At 39.3% G+C, this 22,536-nt stretch overlaps 1 protein-coding gene across 8 annotated transcripts; it reads right to left on the reverse strand.

The window, feature by feature from the left end:
* Nucleotides 1–733: 733 nt before the first annotated feature.
* On the reverse strand, nt 734–18,428 carry LOC115580720 (troponin T, fast skeletal muscle isoforms-like). 8 transcript variants are annotated; one of them, XM_030415333.1, is made up of 16 exons: nt 18,285–18,428; nt 14,627–14,666; nt 14,483–14,496; nt 14,111–14,119; nt 12,109–12,243; nt 7,387–7,404; nt 7,101–7,121; nt 6,450–6,468; nt 6,309–6,354; nt 4,307–4,423; nt 4,103–4,180; nt 3,659–3,772; nt 3,408–3,517; nt 2,866–2,956; nt 2,488–2,528; nt 734–1,008 (listed from the first exon to the last, which is right to left on the reverse strand). In XM_030415333.1, exons 2-16 carry the CDS (start codon nt 14,644–14,646, stop codon nt 972–974), a joined length of 870 nt encoding a protein of 289 aa, XP_030271193.1. In that variant the 5' UTR covers nt 14,647–14,666; nt 18,285–18,428; the 3' UTR covers nt 734–971. The 8 variants fall into 8 exon arrangements, with proteins under 8 accessions (XP_030271193.1, XP_030271194.1, XP_030271195.1 ...); XM_030415334.1 differs by lacking the exon at nt 14,111–14,119; XM_030415335.1 differs by lacking the exon at nt 7,101–7,121.
* Between the last annotated feature and the right edge of the window lie 4,108 nt (nt 18,429–22,536).

Raw genomic sequence — 22,536 nt, forward strand, 5'->3', positions numbered from 1 at the left:
AGAACACTGTGGCAGGGTCCGCCAAATATAGACAAAGTAAAACAGTATGACATTGTGTTGTCCTTTAAGTCCAGTTTGTTTATTCAGTAATGAAAACAAAGACAGTTTGTTTACTTAGTTTGTTTAGGCATAGAAAAATCATTTATCTACTGAATGAAATGTCTTCCCAAAACCATATAGTGCACCTTTAACAGAGGTTCATCCCCTTAAATGGTTGTTTGTTTCTTTTGGCAAGGATCTTCCAATATTAACCCCAACAGCACTTTGTAAGATGAGTAATTTCAATTAATGTCTACACCTCGGATGAGAAAAAGAAATCCATTAAGCTTCAAATCTTCATTTAAAATCCAGACTGTTCGAGCTTTATCATTTTCCCAATCATTAATACTACTTTACCAATACACTTCGAACGGGACAAATTGATTGCAAAAGATTTCTGAAACTCTAACTTCATGTGTTGTAAAATATGCGCTCAACAATAACATATCTATTTAAAAGTAATATATAATAACATTTTAATAGCCTAATGTGCAATTTCACAATAGGCTATATGAAGATCTATATTATATATCAACACCATGATAAGCTGCTGATACTTACTTGTCTGGGAGATTACTTTTTTCATAAGTTTTTCCTTCGGCTGTATTTTCAAGCTTTAATTTAAAAATAATACATTTAGATCAATAGATAGATCAAACCGGCAAACTGATAGATGACAAAGTGCACACTGGAGGATACTTCTGGCATTTTATTCTTTGTATCTCTTTTATACATAAACACACGGAGTTAAAATTTCTTTATTGGAGCTAAATTCATCCAGATAAACCATGTCACTCAAGCAGACACAGGCGGTAAGACTGTTGCCAGTAGTTGCCTTTGTTCCGGAGCTGAGGGAGTCTACGGGCTCTGAGCCACTCTTGTAGCCGAGGGGAGGCACCTCTTGTCCGGGCTGACCATCACTGAGGAGCCGCTCACTTCCTGCGGCGCGAGGCGGCTCCCTTCTTGCTACTGCAAAGTGCAGAAAAAAGCAAAAAAACGAGTCACATATGTATAGTGAAGCTTCATGGTGGATCCAAATTCATCAGTGGCGATAGATACAGCATATCTACAGCAGATATAGTGTGGAGACTACAACAGGGGGAGACAAACACACCTCTGGACAAGTTCAGGTAGAATACAGTTTTTACCTATAACGGTACTGCGCCCTCTAGTGTTCACTCAAAACCATGGCTCTGCCTCTATTACTGTGCAGGTACTTTATTAAAAGGGGCATTACGTAGTTTTGGAGAAAAATTCAACCTCCGAAATTAAATGTTAAGACTATTAATGAGTTATAATACAAACTCAGAAATATCATTTTTGCATCCATAATTGAATAAACAAGCTGTGTTCAGAGGAAAATAAGTGAACCAGGATGAAATGATGTTGTCATGGTCAGTTTGTTTATTCAGTTTATTCAGCCATCAAAACAAAAAGACTTTGTTTATTTAGTTTGTTTGGGCAGAAAAAAATCTTTCTCTTCTGGTTAAAGTGTGTTCTCTGAAACTACAACAGAACAAAAATGAACGAAAAACAAAATCATTTGATTGAGTTTTTGAAAGAACATATATACGTTAGCCAAGTACAACTTTCTGCTACTTTATACCTCTACTCATTTCTTTTTTTTAAAAGTATTTTTTGGGCCTTTTGGCTTTATTGATAGGACAGTTGAAGACTTGGACAGGAAACAGGGAGAGAGAGAGGGCGAGTGAGACGCAGCAAAGGGACCCAGGCCGGGAGTCAAACCTGGGTCCGCTGCAGCGAGGACAAAGCCTCTGTACATGGGACGCCCACTCTACCAACTGAGCTAAACGGCGCTCCACCTCTACTCAAATCTATTCCAGAATAAACTATGATGTAACTGTATTTGTTAAGCTGACACATAAGGCAGGGCTGTCTAGTGTCGGGCCTGTGAGCTTGCCATAAGGTTCGATTTGGCCGCCTGATATTACTATTGAAATAAAAAAAAATGAGATTTGAAACATAAACAGAGAAGACAATAAGAAATATTAGTTGGTAGAAACAACAAGTGATATATTATAAAATTATTAACTGTATCAAACTAAAATAAGTGTTTACATTCATAAATATAATTATTGTTACTAAAATATGTTAGATAATTAACAAATTAACAACTACTTCCTCTACCAATGATTATATTGCATTATAATATTGACCACAAATAACAAAAAAATATATATAATTATTAGCAAATATCTTAGATTTATTCAATCCTCTTTAAGTTACATTTCTTTTCATCGAGTTCATTAGTGTCACCATCACATACCCAAAGTGTGTGTGGTTGTTATTAAAGTTGGATTGTTTTGTCACTTGTCCAGTGTGAACATACTGAGCAGGTGCTCACAGATATTATCTAGTCTGAAACTGTGAAGCACAGTTTCTTTGCCATTCTTACATCTTTGTTTATGTTGCTGGGGAGCGACTTACTGTTTCTGCAGCTCATCGATGCGGTTTCTGAGAGAGATCACCTGAAAGACAAAGAGCCGTGTTTGAAGCAGATACAGCAGGTATCTCACCAGCAGGATACAACGTCTTCCTCATCAAAATACCGTTCATTGAACCCCATCTACAGTACTTTAGGTTAACTACCAAACTATCTGTCCCACCACAGGAGAAGCAACCAAGAGCTGAAAACTCAACCTCATCAATAAGAAAAAAATACATGTCATAAGAAAAGAAAGCACATATCCAGGTCAAGGAGATTCCTTTGTCTTTGAACACTACCATTACTTGTTTTGTTTCAATAATGAGAATTTAAGAACGGATGTTGCGGCAGTCACAGACACACAACCTTTCCTCACACACCTCATATCTCTGTCTCTTGAGCTTCTCGTTGTGGTCGTATTTGATTGCCTCCAGGCTGTTCAGCCACTCCAGGAGCTCCTTTGCCTTTTCCCTGAAAACACAAACCAGGAACCAAACATTAAATGAACAATCAATGACATAAACTTATTTTTACACATCAGTGACTTACGGGTGACTACTCAAGCCTACATTACTTTTACATTTGACACCATTAAAAGGAAGCCAAATTTGTTATTAGCAGTTCCTGTTTGCAATATACCCATACATTTACACACACCTATACACAACTTAAAAACTGAAGAAAACCTAAAAACATGAAAATTCCCAGGCAGGGTCTGCTGATCAGGAGCATATTGTTTATCAGTGAAAGGTTTTGTGGCAAGCAGCAACTTTACGATCTCTCATAAAGAAAGCTCATGCGTAGTGAGGTGTTGGCTCACTAAGTGATGCAACGTATATTTTAAATCATGCTTACACCCGAAAAACACAATATCGGATGCTCTCTGTGGTGCTGTGGCTGTATGTTCTGGACCGCATCTTACCTCAGCTTGTCCTCGCTCAGATTGTCGATGTTCAGGGGCTTGCATCTGTCCGCCATGATCGTCTTCTTCTTTTCTCTCTCGGTCTGCCTCTTGCCTCTCCTCCGTTCAGCCTGGAAAAGTCCGACTAGTTAAAACTCTTCATAAACACTGCATGTTGTTACCTGTTTTATTTGAGGTTGAAGCAATGACAGAAGAAAAATAATTCATTATTTTAGTGAACAATAAATGAAATAAGTGAAAAAAGAAACTACCCTCTGCAGGATGCCACTGTATCCTGATCCCATGTTGCTTAGCGCTATCTTCTTCTTGGCCTCATCCTCAGCCTTCCTGTGGGCGTCAGCGTCCTCCCTCTTCTGCCTCTCAGCCTGAAAAATGAATTTTAAAACATATATCATCAATAAGTAATGGGTCCTACGTGGTTTCGCTTTTTTGTTTTGCAAGTCCACAGAAGGTTAAAGGGTAGATCAGAAACGTAGTCAGGGTGTGGCATCACTGCTAGGTGTTTGGAGATGTGCAACAGACTTGAAACTGAAGAATCACACTTTAAATCCGTCAGTGTCTTCTCCATAGCAGAAGTTCCTAATCTACATCACCACTGATGGCTATTTGTAAAGATGAATCTAATTCGAGACGGGTCATTTTTGTTGAAAGAATCAAAGGAATAAAGTTGGTGTGACAGTTCACAGGCTGCATACCTCCCGCCTGGCCTGCCGCTCTTTATCCTTTTCAGCGCGAATCCTCTGCTGCTCAGCTCGCTCAGCACGGCGCTTCTCCTGGAAATATCAAAACACAATGCGTCACTGTTTTTTCCTTAACCATGTGCAGAAAGGAAGCAGATGCTTCAGTTATTTGATTTGTTTCAACGTATCTGGGACTGGGTGCTTTTGACGAAGTCTCACAATTCTTTCTTTGAGAGCGATGAGCTCCTCCTCCTCCTTCTTCCTGCACTCAAAGTGAGCGTCGATCAGCGACTGCAGCTCATAAAGGTCTTTGTTTTGACGTTTCTTCTGGATGTCCTGTTAGAGGTCATGAGGAGACAGATTTCACTGACTGACAGGATCAATGTTTTTACTTCTCAACCCACACGTATTAACACAACCTGGCTTCTGAAAGGCAAAAGGAAACACTATGAGCATGGTTTTAAGCAAATACAATCCTCTTAGCAAATATAAACCAAAGCACCAGGAGGGGAAGCACAGAGCTTGGAGCTTCTTGCAAAAAAAATGTCTTTACTGAGAAATACCTTGTCTTTAAACAGCGCTTTACAACCTGCCATGACCATCAGGGGCAAACTGTGGTTCTGTGTCCTGCTCAAGGACTTACTGACAGGAGGCGCGAGGATCAAAATCCCAAACCCCGTGATAAGTGGCTGACCTGCTCAACCTCCCGACAGTCGAGAAACGTGGGAACACTGTATAGGTGGGGAGCCACAAGAACGTGACTGAAGGGAGTGCAACCACAGATGTGGGCCACAAAGAAGTAAAAAGATCCATGCCTCTTTGAGAAACATAACAGCGCGTCATAAAGATCGTTTCACACATCAGTAAAGAATTTTATCTATTCACTTTTCTCGCTAACAATGCAGGAGTGTTGACTAATGAGTGATGCTTTCATGACATGAAAATGATTTTCCTGCCTGTGGGAGTCATGTGGGATGCATTCTGACTGCATGACAGGACCACACCACACTTTGACTGGAACTGATCTCAGACTTCTTTGCCTTGAGTGGAAGAAGCGTGTATAAAATTTTTAGGTAAACGGTTTCTGGATCTTCTCACCTGTCAATGTGAATTCTTTTATATGCAAGTCCTGCAAACGCTGGGGAACTAGGTGGGGGAACCGAGACAAGGCCTACATATCTATATTGTTTCAAGCTGGGTGTCGTGAGCCCTGACAAATATCTGTAAAACACTCAAATGTCCCGATTTTCTATGTTCTCTACCAAATGTTCCTATTTTTATCACTCTTGTTTGTTTTTTTTAGATTGTACTTATTTCTATCATTTTCATATACGTTTATCACGATCCCAATATGAAACCACAAACAATGCACCACACGTTGGAATTCAACACTGATCCGTCTGTATGCGTGTCAGTCAATCAACCTTCTTTAAAGAATTTGTGTCGATGAAGGCTTACTGCTGTGTCGCCTCACATCGCCTGTGTCTCAGCCAAGTTGCACTTGCAAAGGATACAGCTGACTGGCAACTAGCTCGTACACTCTGTTTCTGTGTGAGAGGAGAAACCTCTCAGACGAGGGACACACCACAAAACATAAGGCCACAGGCAATTCTGACATTGTCTGACAGCCGACCGTTTGGCCTTATGTGTCAGGGCCCTTGAGTCACAGAAACGTATCATATGCTATAATGCACATGGCTCTTTCTGAACAAACCTTTCAGCTCATGTCATGCCGCTGATAAATCAGTCTTTTCTCAAGAGCTCCATCGGACCAAGAGCTTAGTCCGATGAAGTCTGAATTTTACAGCGCCTCATGCCGCAGTTGCACAGTTGCACTTGAACAGATGACAAAGGCTACTGCTGACAGGCAACTAGCTTGTACACTCTGTTCCTGTGTGAGAGGAAATAACTCTCCATACCACCAGCTAGCTGTCATGCCGCTGATAAAGTCAGTCTTTTCTAAAGAGCTCCAGGAAAGCTAACCATACTTTGTAAATTACCCAGCAACGAAAAGGTTACGTTCATGGTGTTCAAAGCTGGCCTTGGTAGATATGTTGAGCGCTGAAATTATATTTTTCCTATCCTGATGACAACACAGAAGACGCACCTGAACTCATACATGTGCACGTGCGGTTCACCTAAAGGCCCCCCTGAGTATGATACCCTAATTTACTCAGCTTTCCCTGGATAAATATCAGTCAACGCAAACAGGGTGACTCACGTCAAAGTCCACTTTCTCGCCGTCGGGGATCTTGGGAGCACTGGGTCTGTAGGAGGAAATAACATTCAAATTACAACAAGGAATAACTTTAAGGTGCCAGCAGTGTGAAAACTTGATGGATAACATGATCAATGTACTCACTTGAACTTTGGCTTCTCTTCTGTTTTTTTTTTTTTTTTTTTTCATGGAGAGAAGAGAAAAATCAGACTGTTAGAAACACAAATGTGGAGATGGAAAAAGACTAAAAGACAGCTGGTTAATCAGGGGGACGATCCATGTGGAAAGGATGAGTTTACATCTGAGGGCTGCAGGTTGTTTCGGAGTCATTTGAGTGAGTCTCAATGTAGCAACACTTGTCACGATCAGTGGTCCGGCGCCTGTGTGTTAGCCTCTGTTTTCAGTGCTGTCAGTACACAGTGTTACCTTATTGTTCTAATTTACGGTGTTAATTTGTTGTACATTAGTGTGTAAATCAAACCAATATGATCAGGGGCATCTGACTAATCAGGATCAGTACACTGTGTTCCATAAATCACCACATTAACTATTTAATAGTTTAATTGTCTGAACATACGTCATCGCACACTTTCACAACAAGGACTTTGACAGTTAATTGATGTGCATGGTAAAAAAAAAACACAAGTGGGATTTGTTTTTTACAAAAACGAGTAACCAAGTTTGTGATTAGCTTTTTACTGTTTTATGGGACCCTCACACTAAATAAAAAAGACAGACAACACGGGAGGAAAACGCAGGCAAAGCATCAGCGACTCAGCAGGAAATACAAACTACCATCTTGATCTCCCTCGTCCACTGGCCGGACACATTCATGCAAAGAAGAGAAGAAGCAGAGATGAGCAGTGGGGCCCTTAACCGTGACTCAGCATTTCCTAATCCTTCGCCCTGTTCCTCCACGCAGAGACCAAAGTGAATGGATAAATTCTGCCTTTCCATCAAGGAGGATCATTTAAACAAATAAGTGCACAAGGCTTGAATTATTCATGTGTGAAAGAATGCCAGGGAGACAAGGAAACAGACTTAAGGTCCAATGAGAAGAACAGAGAAGAAATCAACATACCTTCCTCTTCATAGGCCTCTGCATGCAGCAAGCGTCCAAAGCAAGAGCAGAACAGAGATCATTAGTGGTCAGACTGGGCAGCCTGGTCATGTCCTCTTTATGCTGCTCAGCTTATAAAGCACATTTACAAAATTGGAGGTGTTCGTGTTTTTAATGTTGCTGCAGCGGCCGCTACAGAAGTCCCATCATGCCATGCATTAACTCTGAAGGCTTTCCAGACAATCCTGAGGTCTTATTTGGACAGGACACTATATGCTGCTCCTGCTATTAATAGAAAGTAACACGCCCAAATTTTTGTCCCAAATATTATCGTCAGTTGTTACTAAGCAACACTGCCATTGACAGAAAATCGTAGCATTGATTATATATATGTATATATATACGTGTTTACATAGTTAAAACACTTAACAGGACCTGCTGTTGACCTATGTTTTTCTGACAAGTCCCACTTGGTGATGGTGACTCTGGTGTGTACGGACTGTCCTGTTTCAATAGCAAAGATGGACGTACCGTCACATTGTTATACTTCTTTGTGTGACCTGGATTCTGGAAAGTAAGATTTGCATTTTGCCTCTTTTATTAGCATTAAATTTTGGTTTATTTTCCCTGACAATAACCACACAAAACCAGACCTGGAAGATAATGCTCGTATAAACTTTATTATGAACTGTCATGTGACTTTGTTAGAATTAACTGACAAATGACTTATTTAGTTTTTCATTGGTGGCTAAAATGCCAAAAAACATCTGGTGAGAAAAAGATAGAAACAATTTCAATTTACAACCTGCTAGCCAATATAACTTGGTGGGTCAGAGGTTTGATTTAGTTTGTTTTGGGGTCTTTCTTTATGGATGAATACAACTTATAATGGAAACATACTACAATGACTATTTCATTTTCATTTAGGTGTAGTAAATCTTCCATACAAGTGGTCAGCAATTTCTTAGTCAGCTGTTCATGAAACAGAGCTAAATAGTATAAATCTAAAATGATACAAGCAAGTTCAGCAAGCACAGAGTAAAGCCTGGGACTTCTGCAGTGACTCAATCTGTGTGAAACAGGTTGCTCAGATCATAAAAAGCATTCAAACAAACTTGAATAGTGAGGAATTGGATGAAGAATGTGCATCACAACACCCCAATGTAAATGCTTTAGAGCAGTGTGCCAGTTTCACTCCTCGTCTACACACAGAAAGAAAGAAGCTAAACATGAACTGAAGGGAGGCAAAGAAACAGCTTTACATGACTGAATTTACCCATCATACTCTCCGCTACAGCCTTCAAGACTGTAACCTGAGTCGGCCAATTGTGATCATCGTTTACAGCGAAATGAGACGTGAACATGGTGACGGATGAGACAGGGTAGTTGATTCATGTAAAGACAGTTGATGTTCTTCCCCTCCCTTTCATCACATAAAGCACAGCTCATAATCAAAACACACGTCTGACACTGACCAGTAGTGTTGGAAACAGGACAAAATGTGTTGACTGTGTGACGGCTAACACTGATGGTGATGTGATGTGATAACCGCGGACATTTTTTAAAGCAAAGCCCAAGTGTTTGCTGCAGTGCACTGCATTTAAAAAACAGGGGTTCATGGAGGTTCTTCGAGGAGCCCGAAGAGACCGGAAGGCACTTTAGTGTTCTTCATTAGAACAAGACTAAAGTGCAACACACAGGCCTTGACGTGACATACCGATTGGGGAGCGAACGTGAGAAAACGAGAGTAGACACAGTGAAGATGGGGATACGGCAGTGTCCCGACGTTGATGCTGCAGGTGTGTGTTCTTACATAGAAAACAATGGGTTCAGGTGTTTATTACACACTGCTGGTGTGTGCTGCCCCTAGTGACTGCGACCTTCATGACACTGGAATGAATCAACTGTTTGATGCTAGCTTCTTTCAGCAGTAATTCTGTATTTTTAAATTTGTTTTGAGGGTGGCATAAGGAAAGACGCTGAAGTTATTAAAATCAAAGTGGTGTACCATGTTGGCGACCTTAATTTGCACAGAAAATAGCTCATGGTAGTGCCAGCTAGCTAAAGAGATATCTTGTGTACAGTTAAAATTTTGTCCTGATAGTCTAACTAAAGTGAAGTACCGGAAATGGAAGTTAATTTCTACCAAAATCTTGATGGTGGTTTCTTGGTCCAGGTTCACCTAAAATATCAGGATTGCTTTTTGAGGAAGATGAATATTCACAACACATTTTATGGGGAAACTCACTATTGATCAAAGTGTTTGTCAAGGAGAAGTTTTGACCTTGAATGTATGTGGTTCCAAACCAACAGTAAGGAGTTCAAAAATATCATAAGGAATTATCCTCTGGCCGCCCATGAACATCCACCAGGACTCCCCTAGTTTTCCCACCCAAGTGTGGGACAGACGCACCATTTGGCACCTAAATCCATAGGTCACGCTGCTAGCTGGGCAATCAAAACAAAAGGTTTTCAGAAATGTTTTGTGATCCTGTGGGTTGTCTTTTTTAAGGTGGAAAAGGCAAATGATTATGAAAAGAGTCAGTTTATTCTACAGTGCAACTCATTCTGGAGCATTAGCTCTCATCTCCAGGAGTTCCCAGGTCATGATGTCAGATATACTACACTTCTCTTAAATATGGCCAAATGCAAACCCCAGCAATCTGTGTAACTGACAGTCCTTTCACACTAACAGTGACCTGGAGTAAACCCATGTGTGTCTAAAGTTGGTCTAACGCTGCAGCTTAGCTGATGATCTTTAAAAAAACAAAAAAAACAAAAACATGAATAACTTCTTTGCTTTGATATGACGGGGTGAACGTGGGTCTCTCATAACTAAATGATTTCTGTGAGATCCCTCACTCAAGTAAAAGTAGAAATACCAACGTGTTCTCACTCCTACCTTGTCAAATAAGGTAGGTTTGGTCAGTGGTTCCAAGCTTCAAACTATGACGCACTACTTTCCCCTCTAGCGTCTGCTTTGCACGCGGTCTAGTTGGCAATATTGAATAATTTAATGTCCAATAAGATGCAAACATAAATACAAAATAAAGCTTGCTGACAAAAATGTACCATACTATGAGATCCATATGGTTAACATTGTTAAACAGTTGCCGCGTGGTTAGGTTTAGGCACCAAAACTACTAAGTTGTGTTTAAGACAAGATCTTATTATGGATTGAAATAAGTACATAAGTTCAGTTACCTAACTTTAGTTACGAACAGTTCAATTTTAACTGTTGGTCACACACAAAACTCAAACTAAGATCTCCTGGGTGGAAGTCCTGCATTTGACCCACCCAACGACCCAGAGCACATCCTCCTGTGCAATTTTGTCAGTATGTTACTCTCTATAATCTGGAAATGATTCTGGAGGGATACCTATAGTGTCGGAGTTTGAAGCACTGGGCCACAGAACAAGCCGCCATATTTAATGCACTGGGAGAAAAACGTGCTGATCATATCATAAAAACACATCAAATAGATGTAGTAACATTTCTCTCTACGATGTAGCGGAGTAGAATTATAAAGTAGCATACAATGGAAATACTCAAGCAAAGTCCAAGTTGAAATCTCACTTGGATATAGTACTTGAGTAAGTGTACTTAGTTACATTCCACCACTGGGGTTAATGTAACTCTGAACCATTATGTTGGCTTAAATAGCTACACTGTATGTTTATGCTTACACAGTCAAAATACTGTATGGAGGAGATGTGCAGCTGGTATCTAACATGCTGATGCCTAATTTAGCTAGATAACATGTGGCCTTAGTATTTGTTTATTGAAACAATAAATTCCATCTGTTCCCGCTGTTCCAGAATGTATCCTGACACTTCACAAATTCTTAAATCACTTCTGTGGGCAGTTCTGAAAAGGAGGTAACTCCAGTGGAAAGGGCTGACGGGAAGCTGAAGAGGAACTAAATTAGTGGACTGCAAAAATATCAAACCTAACAAGACAATCGACCCTGTAGTCTTCAAATGTTCTGTCTGTAAATCTGCCAGTAGAGTGTGATGTAGCAGCAATAATGTCTACTGCAGAGACTCCACTGTTATCTCCACCAGGAAACAGATAGTAACTGCTACGCTGGGAAAATATCTCCACATACTGGCAGATTTCTGTCACTGCATCAAGGACAAATTTCAACACCAGTTTGAGCATGATTTGAATTTCTGCCCATTCTTAGCTTTCCTGAAATGTTATATTATATGGACTCTGTATCTGCTCTGAACATGACTCTGATGCATAGGTTATAAAGGAGTTCCTTCCAAAAAAAGAGAGGCAGTGGTCCCTTTATTGTAGTAAGAGCTAATGTTTCATTCACAGGCAAGATAACCTGCTAATGTAGAGTCTCTGTGTGTCAAAATCGAAATTAAAATGATACTGATTTAGTTGCGGTTCGTAAACATTATCCAGGAGAGACGAAACTAATGCTTTAACAATTATCATTTTCGATAACAAAATCCACTTTTGACTGTAAAAATGGTGATTTGATTCAAAAAAGTGTTCAAATATAATCAAATATTTCTCAAAAGGCAATAACCGAAACAACACATGAGGGAAATAAAATGTAAAAGTTGGGCAAAAACTCAAACCATGCCTCGCTGTCCTTTGAGACCAATTTGACTTGTCAGGCAGGATATGTTATGCAGTGTGTTGATGTTGAAAGGACAGTCTATCTATCCTACGGAGTGCTGAATGTCCTGCAGGAGAAAGGTGAAAGGACCGCCCATGCCACATACCTTCCTCCACCTGCTGCACCACCTCCTCTGGCTCTGGCTCTGGTTCTGGTTCTGGTTCAGGCTCTACCTCTGGCTCTGCTTCTACCTGGGCCTCCGCCTCAGGGGCTACTTCTACTTCTACTACCTCCTCCTGGGCTACGGGCACGCAGCATGCACCAAACCGCCGGGAAGAGGGAGGGTGTCGGAGAAGGCCGTTAATGAAGACCACAGACATGACAGAGCCATTAGAAACCAAAAGTGAGAGATTACTTTAGTAACACAGAGGATGGATAGGTGAGCGAGGGACAGAGCTGCTGGAGAGAGAGAAACACATGATGATGAGAGAAGGTCAGTCAACCTTTCACACAGAAGCCATATTGAACTGTTGAGGTGGAAACCTGTCCAAAGAGGAGCCAGTTTGTGCTGATTTTATGCAAACAGATAAAAGATTTAGCTTGAAACTTATTAAAATAAAGGTCCAAATGAATTTGGGGTATGGGAGCCTAGAGCCATCATAAAGGCTTTTTTTTTTAAATATTACTCCTTATCTTAAAATTCCTGACATCCTAATACTGTGAGGTTACAGCACTTACGAAGAAAAATAAAACTTGGCTTGAGTCCTTTTATGCAACATTCACAGAAAAAACTAAATAATATATTTCATGAAATGGAGTGTGGAAGGTGAATTGAGGAATCTCACAGCCTCAGGAAGCTGCTCTGTACACTGGATAAAAAAAAGAATAATTTAGATAAGATAAGATAATTTTGCCTATATATTTATGTAGAATTCATTAATATATAACAGGCACTGTAATCAAATGTCATTGATTGTTATGCACATGTGCAACAATGATAATGTTGATAATATAATGATTATTTTAAAAGGAATAACATTTTAATAGGCAGGATTTTAGCAGAATTGTTGTGGTCACAGACAGCCATGTAGGCTGGCCTATGTCACTTTTATGCAGAGTTCTACAATTGTTGGCTTTGATATAGGCTACTGTGTTTCCCCAAACTAAATTACAACTGTTTCCAGAATTCAAAATAACCCTACATCAACATTAACAATGACTTAAACTACTAAAAATGCGGAGCTAACAATGTTCAAGAGTAGCCTTACAACTGTTAGCATTTTTAAAATCCATCGACGATGGATGCTTATTCATCTTTTGTGTGTGTATGTGTATATATATATATATATATATATATATATATATATATATATATATATATATATATATATATATATATATAAATATATACAACGTCTAGACTGTTAGCTAGCAGAGTGTAAGCTAGTTAGCTAGCTTGTAGTGAAACACCTAACCTACATCTTGTAACAGCCTGCTATAACTTTTTGCTAAATGTATTGTGATGAATGATGAGTGGCCTAGTGTTTGTGAGTTAAGTTTCATGACAAGCTGTCCAGTTAGGCTAGTTTTCCATCATCACTGTTGAGAATATGGCCGTTGTGTGAATGAGGTCAATGACAGTTGCATTGATGTGACATACAGATGACAGTAACATGTCACATGCCAAGAAAATCAATGTAGAGAGCTGAGTAGCTCTATCACATTTTTTTCTTGACCATGCGACTGAAAAACAAAAAAGTCACCCTTAACTTGGAAGTGTTTGACTGACAGCTGGGTGTTAGCCTAGTCTGCTTTCTCCCTAGAAAATAGGCCCTCACTTAAAAAACAAAAACAAAACACAAACAGCTTTGTCTAAGTATAAAAGGCATGTATGATACTGTGACAAATCTACAAAGCTAATGAAACCGAGTAAATAAAGCAACAAGGGAGATCCATCCACCAGAGAGTCGGATTTGCTTTATGTTACCAAGTTCCACGATGCAATAAGGAAGTCCTCCTAAAACCCAAAGTGATTCTGCGCTGATGTTAGTATATCCTGTACAGTGAACAGGTCTCGGTGTCAAACACTTCAACTTAAGCGTGAAATCAGGCAGCTGACAAATTAGTGCAGTGAAGAAATGTCTTAAAATCGATTCAGTCGTCTTTACCTTCCTCATCTTCAGTTTTGGAAAAAACAAGGCATGTAGTGGGACAACAGAAACAAACATAACATGGTGTTATTTCACAATTACATTATAAAGTTGTCAAGTCAAGCTACTGTATTTGTAAAATAAATACATGCTATATTTAGATTGTTGTTACAAATGTATACAACCTATATGGTTAAAACAAAAACATTTCGTTATTTCATACATTTTGAAAACTGTTTATAATAAAAGAAGAAAACAAAGAATCTTTCACAAAATCACCATTAAGGGGTGACACAAGAAGAAGAACATGTATTTTGTGAGTTCACCTTATCTACTGTGGTTGTTAGACTGTGGATATGAAGTAAAGCATAGCGAGTCATTGTCACTTACCCTCGAGCTGATCCCTGAAAAATGAACAAAAGACATTTAGAAATCAATCAAACATGAAATTCCAGCTGGCTTCTCTGCATCAGTTGGTTTCATTAAAGTTAAGAGCGATGAAACCACAGGACTGACAGTGTGGGATTCACTTACACTTCCTCAGTGTCAGACATGGTGACAGCAGGCTTCACACCTGTGGGAACAGACAGACAGCACGATGAGTTGACAGGGTGGAAACCGCAGCAGAGACTTTGTGGATATAAAGAGGTTAGAGTCTGATCCCCACAGAGACATCTGTCTGTCCTGCTGCAGAAATAAACACCCATCTCCAGTCATACTTTTACTTTTATACTCAAAATATGTGCTCTGCACTTTTGCTTGAGTTAGATTTTGAATGCTAGTATTATCTGTAATGCAGTTACAGATTATATTAAATCTGTGCTCAAGGAATTTATTACTCGGTCCATACCAGAACAGTTTGCTCAGCTGTTTTTGAGGTGTTATCTTCTTTCCAGGTTTATTACAAGACCTGAGATTCCAATCAAGGTCCCCACATCATTAACACTTATGTCTTTGGCTCTATTTTTAGCGTATTAATATCAAATGATTGTTGGAGGAGACATCTATTGTCGCCTGCAGACTACATAATCCCTTAAAGGGCCAGCATCATTAAAGGTCAGGTTTTTGAATATTCTTCTCTCACTGAGAGAATACTTAAAACATTTTCAACAACACAAGATACCAAAAAATATACAAGATAAGATATGTAATACACAGTACAATGTAAACAGGTGACACAATAGGGAGCAGTAAATCGTGATTTTGGACACTTACAGTATGAATCATATTTTATAACTGTCGGTTAGTCATCGAACCGTATGCTCTGGTTTATCTAACGTGGCCATGTTGGTTGTTTCTAGAACACTGTAATGAATGTTCCAGGAAAATCTTTGCAACTGACCGGCCACATTGTTCTGATGTCATATCTTTGCCACTCCTGTTGATGTTGTTAATCAAACATTATAATTAAAGTTGTTTCAAGGTTTGACACATCCACACTGGGTAGTGTAGGACTCTCATTTATGCTCACTTATTATTTCTCTGTCTCTATTTGGTTCGGTATACTCATCAAAATACCTAGTTGGGTTAAACGGTCGGATTCTGTGTAAATGTCTGCATATGATATTCAAAATTTTTCATTAGGAATGTAATTGCAGAAAGTACTTTTTAAATTCCACTGCTGGAATACTCAAGGGAACTTTAAAAAAAAAAGAATTCTGACACTCAAATAAAAGGGTTTACTGCAGACCTATTCAACTGGTGGACTGTGGGCCCAATGTGCCCCACTTCACATTTACATTTTACATGCTCATTTGTTAGTGAGCTAATTAGCCCAGTCATTAGCTTCTGCATAAAAGTGGCCTTTCTAGGTTAAAAGGTTTTAACCCAGGCTGTTTAATCAAAGAGAATTTATAAGAATCAAACTGACAAACTTCTTGGTTGACATTTCAGAGTGAGAAAAAGGTCAATTGTTTTTTTTCTTGTACTTTTGTAAATAAATTTAAATTGTGATAACTAATAAAATGATTTTGGATGATAGCCTTAGAGTTTTCTTTAAGAGGCATTTTTTCTAAATGAAATTTAGTTTACCTCCATAGTAACAGAGGTAGGTGAAAAAAAGAATGTTTTTTTTATAACAAGGGCTCAACTTAATGCATACAGTACAGACCAAACGTATTTCACTGTTGTTGTAGACAGTCCTTCAAACCTAATAAATGCCCTCCTGGATTCAACACCAGCTTTCACAGATAACAAAAAATAGGGAACACCCCTCTAACTAGCCCAAAATGTTCCTATAGGCACTCTGAAGCTCAGCTAATGTTGTGACATCAGTTCAGTCCAAAGGAAAAGCTCTATTGGAGCAAATGTATCTTCTATATCATATTTGATATATATATATATATATATATATATATATATATATATATATATATATATATATATATATATATATATATATATATATACATATATATACATGTATATTTAGTGTCTTTGGATGACTCCTTCACACTTAGCAGTGGGCACAGCTGCAGAGGACTTGAGGGATTAGTTCTGTATCATATTTCTACCCATCAGCTGAGGAACAGTGTCCAAATAGCTGCTTTAATCCCTCGGCTCGGTCCGGCGGGAGGATCCTCTGCACTCAAACAGCCAATCACTGTGCTCCTCCAACAAATGAGCTCTTTGATCGACTTACAGCTGACAGCGGCCTCACCTCTGTGTGTCCAGCATTCACTCAGTACATACCGACACTTCGGCACTCTGTATATTTAGTGGGTGGCCACTTCATTTCTTAAGTATGAGAGCACTGGATGCTGAGAAGTGTTCCTGAGTCTTATCTGAAACTAAAACTCGTCGCTGAAACCGAAAGACTGATGAAACAGGTGAGACCGCGGAGGAAATCATATCCTGAGCCAGTAGAGAGCAGATTTAGACTGAAATATGAGACGAATGCATAGAAACATCACACCAGTCTCACAAAGAGAGAAGAGAGGAACTGGTAGATGGACAGAGAATGGGTATTTTGTCCCTGACAGTGAACGTATCATCACAATCTCAGAACATCATGTCTGCCGGTGTCTCAGTTTAATGTTCAACATAAAGAGGTTACAGGAAGAGAATCATTACATTTCTGTCATTTGCATGCATACGATGAACATTTTAGACAGAGATAAAAAAAAAGAAAGATGAACTGTGTTGCTGTGAGTGTGTGAACATGCGTGTCTCATGTGTCGACATTCACACGTGCTCATGGGGACCAGCACCACACTGTTAAATGATATGTGAAAAACAAAAAATGTTGATAATACAACAAAAGTAAAGTAGAAAATGAATCAAATGGAAAATGTGTGGTTTGAGGCTTTGGCATTCAGAGAAGGATTGTTTCTTTGAGACTTTGGGCTGAAGATGAGCACTGGTTGCGATTACATCTGTGAGCCTCTCTAAGGGACCTTCACTGTATCCCCAGGAATTTTGTTCATATTGAGTCAGCAGTTCAGCAGGTCAGAGTTTACATCCAATGCCAAACTTCAGTGCCAATGTGGCAAGTGTGCCATTTTATGACTACCATTACCTACACAAAGCCTTTGCATGCAGGTAAAAACAGTCGGAAAGTAAATTAAATACATAAAAAACATAATCTATTATAGCTGGAAATCACAGCTTACTTAGTTGTCTTAAACTTCAACAACACAGAAAGAGAAGATATCCAATTTAATTAACATGAATTTCATTCTCATTGTACTTCACTGTGTGTGTCTTTAATTATTTAAATTTCTCTCTGAAGCTCTTTGGTTTTACATCATCATTTCAAATGCTGATCTATGTCCTTAAAAGATACAAACATATCAAATTTAAGCTTTAAGGATTCAATGACATAAAGTGAGATCCATCTTTTTTTTACCATCTGTTAAATCAATCTTGCCTCAGGAAAATGGACTCCTGCTCCAGAGCCAGACTGTGAACTGTCCCAAACATAAACTACACATGTTTGACATGCAGCAGAACATGTCTGCACATACTTCAGACATCCCTCCTGAAGTTACTGCCTGCTGTGTTGGAGGACAGATCTGTGTTCTCTCTCAACATGAGGCTCTTTCCTTCACCTTCACATAGATTCAATAAAAAACAAAATCTACAACCAGTCGATTTTGGCAAAAAAGGAGAAACAAAAGTGTAAAAAAAACACAAAGGTTGTTGATGGCTGAAGTGCGATTTCAGAACCGCTGCCTGTCATTGGTCGTCCTACCTCAGAGAAGAAGAGAAGCTCCTCCGACGATGAAGATGACGGTCTGTAAGAATCTCCAGGCTCCGCTCAGAGAATAAGTCCTTGTGTTATAGCGATACTTGAGCTCATCAGGCCCTTATTGGCTGTGGGATGAGAGCGAGGTGTGTGTGTGTGTGTACTATGTATGTTTATGTGTGGAAAAGGTGGGGAGAGGGGGGGTGGGCAGCCATGACCCTGGAGAAGGAGATGGATGAAATACTGTGGATGGAAGAGGAGGGCTCAGGTTTTGGAAAGGAGCAGCTGAGAAGCTTCTGTTGCTAAATTTACAGTGATAGAAGGCTGAGAGGGGGGGTTACACATCAGCCTGGCATCCAGACAATGGAGCGAAAGTGTGTGTGAGTGTATGTGTGTGTGTGTTTATGTGCCCACCAGCACACTTCATCAACCAGTCAGTCAATCAGTCAGACACAGAGCAACAGAGTGACATAATAATAATAGAAACTGGAGTAAAAACAGAAGTCCACTGGAGCAGAAAGGGACAATAACATGTTCATCACTACTTTTAATTTTCAGAGTAACATCCGCTAGCTTCGAGACTGTGGCTTAGAAGCCTGATTAACATTCGTGGTACCCAATTAATCAACAACAATAGCCAATAAAAAAAAATCCTTCACCTGTTGTGTATTCAGAGATGTCAGAATATGTTTCTCTCTATGGTTGCCCAACAGTCAGGAAAATAGAATTCAGTGCCTTCCTGGCTGTCCTGCATGCTAGAATATTGGCTGGCCTCTACATAAATGTTTAAACTGTTAATAGTTCATTGTGTGTTTTCATAACAGTAATATCGTAGAATTTAAACAATTTTAAAATAGTTTAGGATGCAGCTGGTGCCCCCCCCTTTTTTTTGCCCCGGCCCCTCAGACAGTCCGAGTCCACCTCTGGTAGTCTGCTCTCTGTTTTAATGCCCACGCAGAACTAATCCAGTGTGGTGGGCGCAGCTGCAGGGAGGTTTAACGTAACGTCACCAGAGGGCTTTGCAACCAGGCTGTGCAAGGTGTGAGGGGGTTATTACCAAATCTGTATTAGCCACAACATTCCATGACATACTTTCTAAGCCACTAGGTTCGAAAATAGCTAAGGTCTACAGTAGACATCGTCAAGCAGAACCACAACAGTTCATGCCGCAGGTGCTGAGCACCATGACGATGCAGGTGTAGCATGTTGTTTTGTTGCTGAAAGCAAAAATGTTGGCAACCTGTCGATATTAGCCATGAAGTCAGATCAGATAAAAACGACAATGTATGGTGTTATTTAATTTGGACTTGTTGGTAGCAGGTCACTACCCAACCTGGTTTACACAAAGGGGACCAAGACTCAGACACACAGGAAAGCAAGTAACTTGAATGAAAAGTGAGCTTTAATAACAAAAGCTGAAAATCTAAATCCATAGTGTAGCAATTAAAAGGCAGAACACCCTCAAAAAGCAAAACAAAGTACAATCCCAAAAAGCAAAGTTAAAACAAAAATGCAAAGTGCAAGTATAAACCAGGAATAACACAAGGAATAAGGAACCAAAAGCCAGAAACACATAACGGGGAGGACGGGATAGGGACACACGGGAAGACAAGGACAAAGCAGATCAGACAAACTGACAAAGAGAGAGGGGAACAAAACGACTTAAATACACAAGGGGTTATTAATTGATCATACACAGGTGAACACAGAAAAAGGGTGGGAAAACAGACAAAAGGGGGAAGTGAAACAAGATACCTGAGGATAGAACTTCAAAATAAAACAGGAAATAACTGAACCACAAACTCAAAGCATGAAACAACCAGTGGTGGAATGTATCTAACTACACTCACTAATACTGTACTTATGTAGGGTACGGCTGTACCTCAGGAGATAGAGCGGCTTGTCTAGTAATCGGAAGGTTGCTGGTTCGCATCCCAGCACCCTCCAGCTGCATGTCGAAGTGTCCTTGAGCAAGATACTGAATACCAAATTGCTCCTGATGAGCAGTTGGCACCTTGCATGGAAGCCTCCGCCATCAGTGTATGAATATGTGTGCGTGAATGGGTGAATGTGGCAAGTGCTGTAAAGCGCTTTAAATGGTCAGTAGACTGGAAAAGTGCAATCAAACCATTTACCATTTACCAAGTACAAATTCGAGGCACTTGCACTTAATTTGAACCTTTTCTTTTCATGCCACTTTCTAATTACGCGAATATTGTTCAATTTACTTTACTACAATTGTTTGACAGCTTTAGTTACTAGATTATATGAGAGCTTATAAAATGATGCTTTGTTTTAAAACAAACAACCTGACAGTATATAGGCTACTCTACATGTATAGCTGGGACAATACATTTATTAATCACTTTGTCAACTGACGGACACTAATTATTAACTACATTGATAATTAATCATTTTTTATGTAAAAATACTTCACACGTATCGATTTGCTACGCTCCCTTTAATTATTCTTATATATGACTTTCTGTTGCACAAATCAAATACTGTAAAAAAAAATCGTCACTTTGGGTAATTGTGAGCATCTTTCACCAAACAATAAATCAAATAATACAGAAAAAAATACAGAATCTCGTAATTACGAGATCCAGATCTCATAATTATGAGAAAAGATCTCGTAATTATGAGATCATACTTTTACAGTAAATACTCCCGGTAATAAACTGAAGGTATCATGAAGGTATCCGGATTTCAAAGTAAAGGACGACATGAGAAAAAACAACAACAACAAAAAACATTGTTTCCATAAGTAGTTCAAGATTCATAAACTGCTGGATTTAGCACTTCCTAGACTACTTGCATGCATAATATGAAGTACGTTTACTGTGTACTTTTGGAGTAATCCTGTGTCAAAATCTTTAACAGAGAAAAAGAATGAGGACATTTCGCCCAACTTTTATGTGTTATTGAAAAACGTATTTTCCATAAGTAGACCAAGATTCATATACTGCTGAACTAAGTACTCCCTAGAGAATCCTTAGCCTCGTATGCTTCATGGGTCTGACTGTGAGACTGCAGTCTGACCCACACAGTCACTACCAGCAGCTCTTTAGAGTGGCTTCAGTACGATTACCGTAAATGTTATTAGATTCGCGCACTAGAAAAAAAACGGTGCAGCTGATTTGACCAAGCAAACGCGAACCACGGCTGGCTTGACCACAATGAATGACGCGCCTTCCCTCATCTCATAATTACGAGATCATTTCTCATAATTACGAGATCTTTTCTCGTAATTACGAGATAAGGTGTCTATCTTTTTTTTATCCAGTGAATGGATAACACTTCTGTAAAAAAAATCACATACTAGTCCATAATAATATTATTTGCTGTCCTACACAATAGTTCAGAATGAGGCCCACCTCAACCGACTACAACAACATGAATTACCTTTTTATGTTTACAGTGTGGTTTTACTTAAGTGACTGATCTGAAGACATCTTCCACCACTTGCATTCAACCCTGTATCCTAGAGAATATGTTTGTTGACAGTAAATACATTTTCTGGGAAACAAAATTCAATCTAACTTAATTTTTTATCAATATAATTACGTAATATTCTAATAAACAGAATTGCAAAATGCTTACATTGAGCACATCTGCAAAATGTTAAATGACAATTCTTTCTAGTTTCTAACAACATCCACTTGTGCAATATAATATATGCCCAAACAATAATTTGTTAATTTTGAATGAGTTATTTTTAAGGCACTCAAAGGGTGAAGCTTAAAGAAAGATGATGGTCCTTGTTTAAAACTGAAAGAGTGAACGGCGACTTGAAGAATGGAGCAAACATGTCGATTTAAAAACTAAAAATTTGACCAGAACAATAGTGCTTCTTTTTCTGATACTAAACCATACTTGTGATGAGGGCTGCAAACCTCTGTCTTTGACATCTCTTGAGTTGACTAATTATAGTAAGCTGTTATAATTGGCAGGAAAGGCTCTGTTCCTTGATGGAGCTCTTCATGAATTCGAGCATCGACAACGATGAGAGAGCTAATCCTCATTAACGGACATAAACATCGTCACCTGGTACATCAGCAGAGTAATAGCGAGAAGTGTCAGGTTATAATGGCCTATCTGTGCACCTCAATGAACATAATTAGTTGTCACAAATCAGCTGAGTAGAAGTAGCAGCCAACTGATGGAGAAGCATGAGTGGAGCAGCTGATGATGGAGCACAAGCTCGGCGTCAGCATTAGGACCAAACCAGAAGTTAAAGGAGAATATCACGCTTCAA

This window comes from Sparus aurata, chromosome 4, assembly GCF_900880675.1.
Source record: "Sparus aurata chromosome 4, fSpaAur1.1, whole genome shotgun sequence".
In the NCBI taxonomy this organism is placed as follows: domain Eukaryota; kingdom Metazoa; phylum Chordata; class Actinopteri; order Spariformes; family Sparidae; genus Sparus; species Sparus aurata.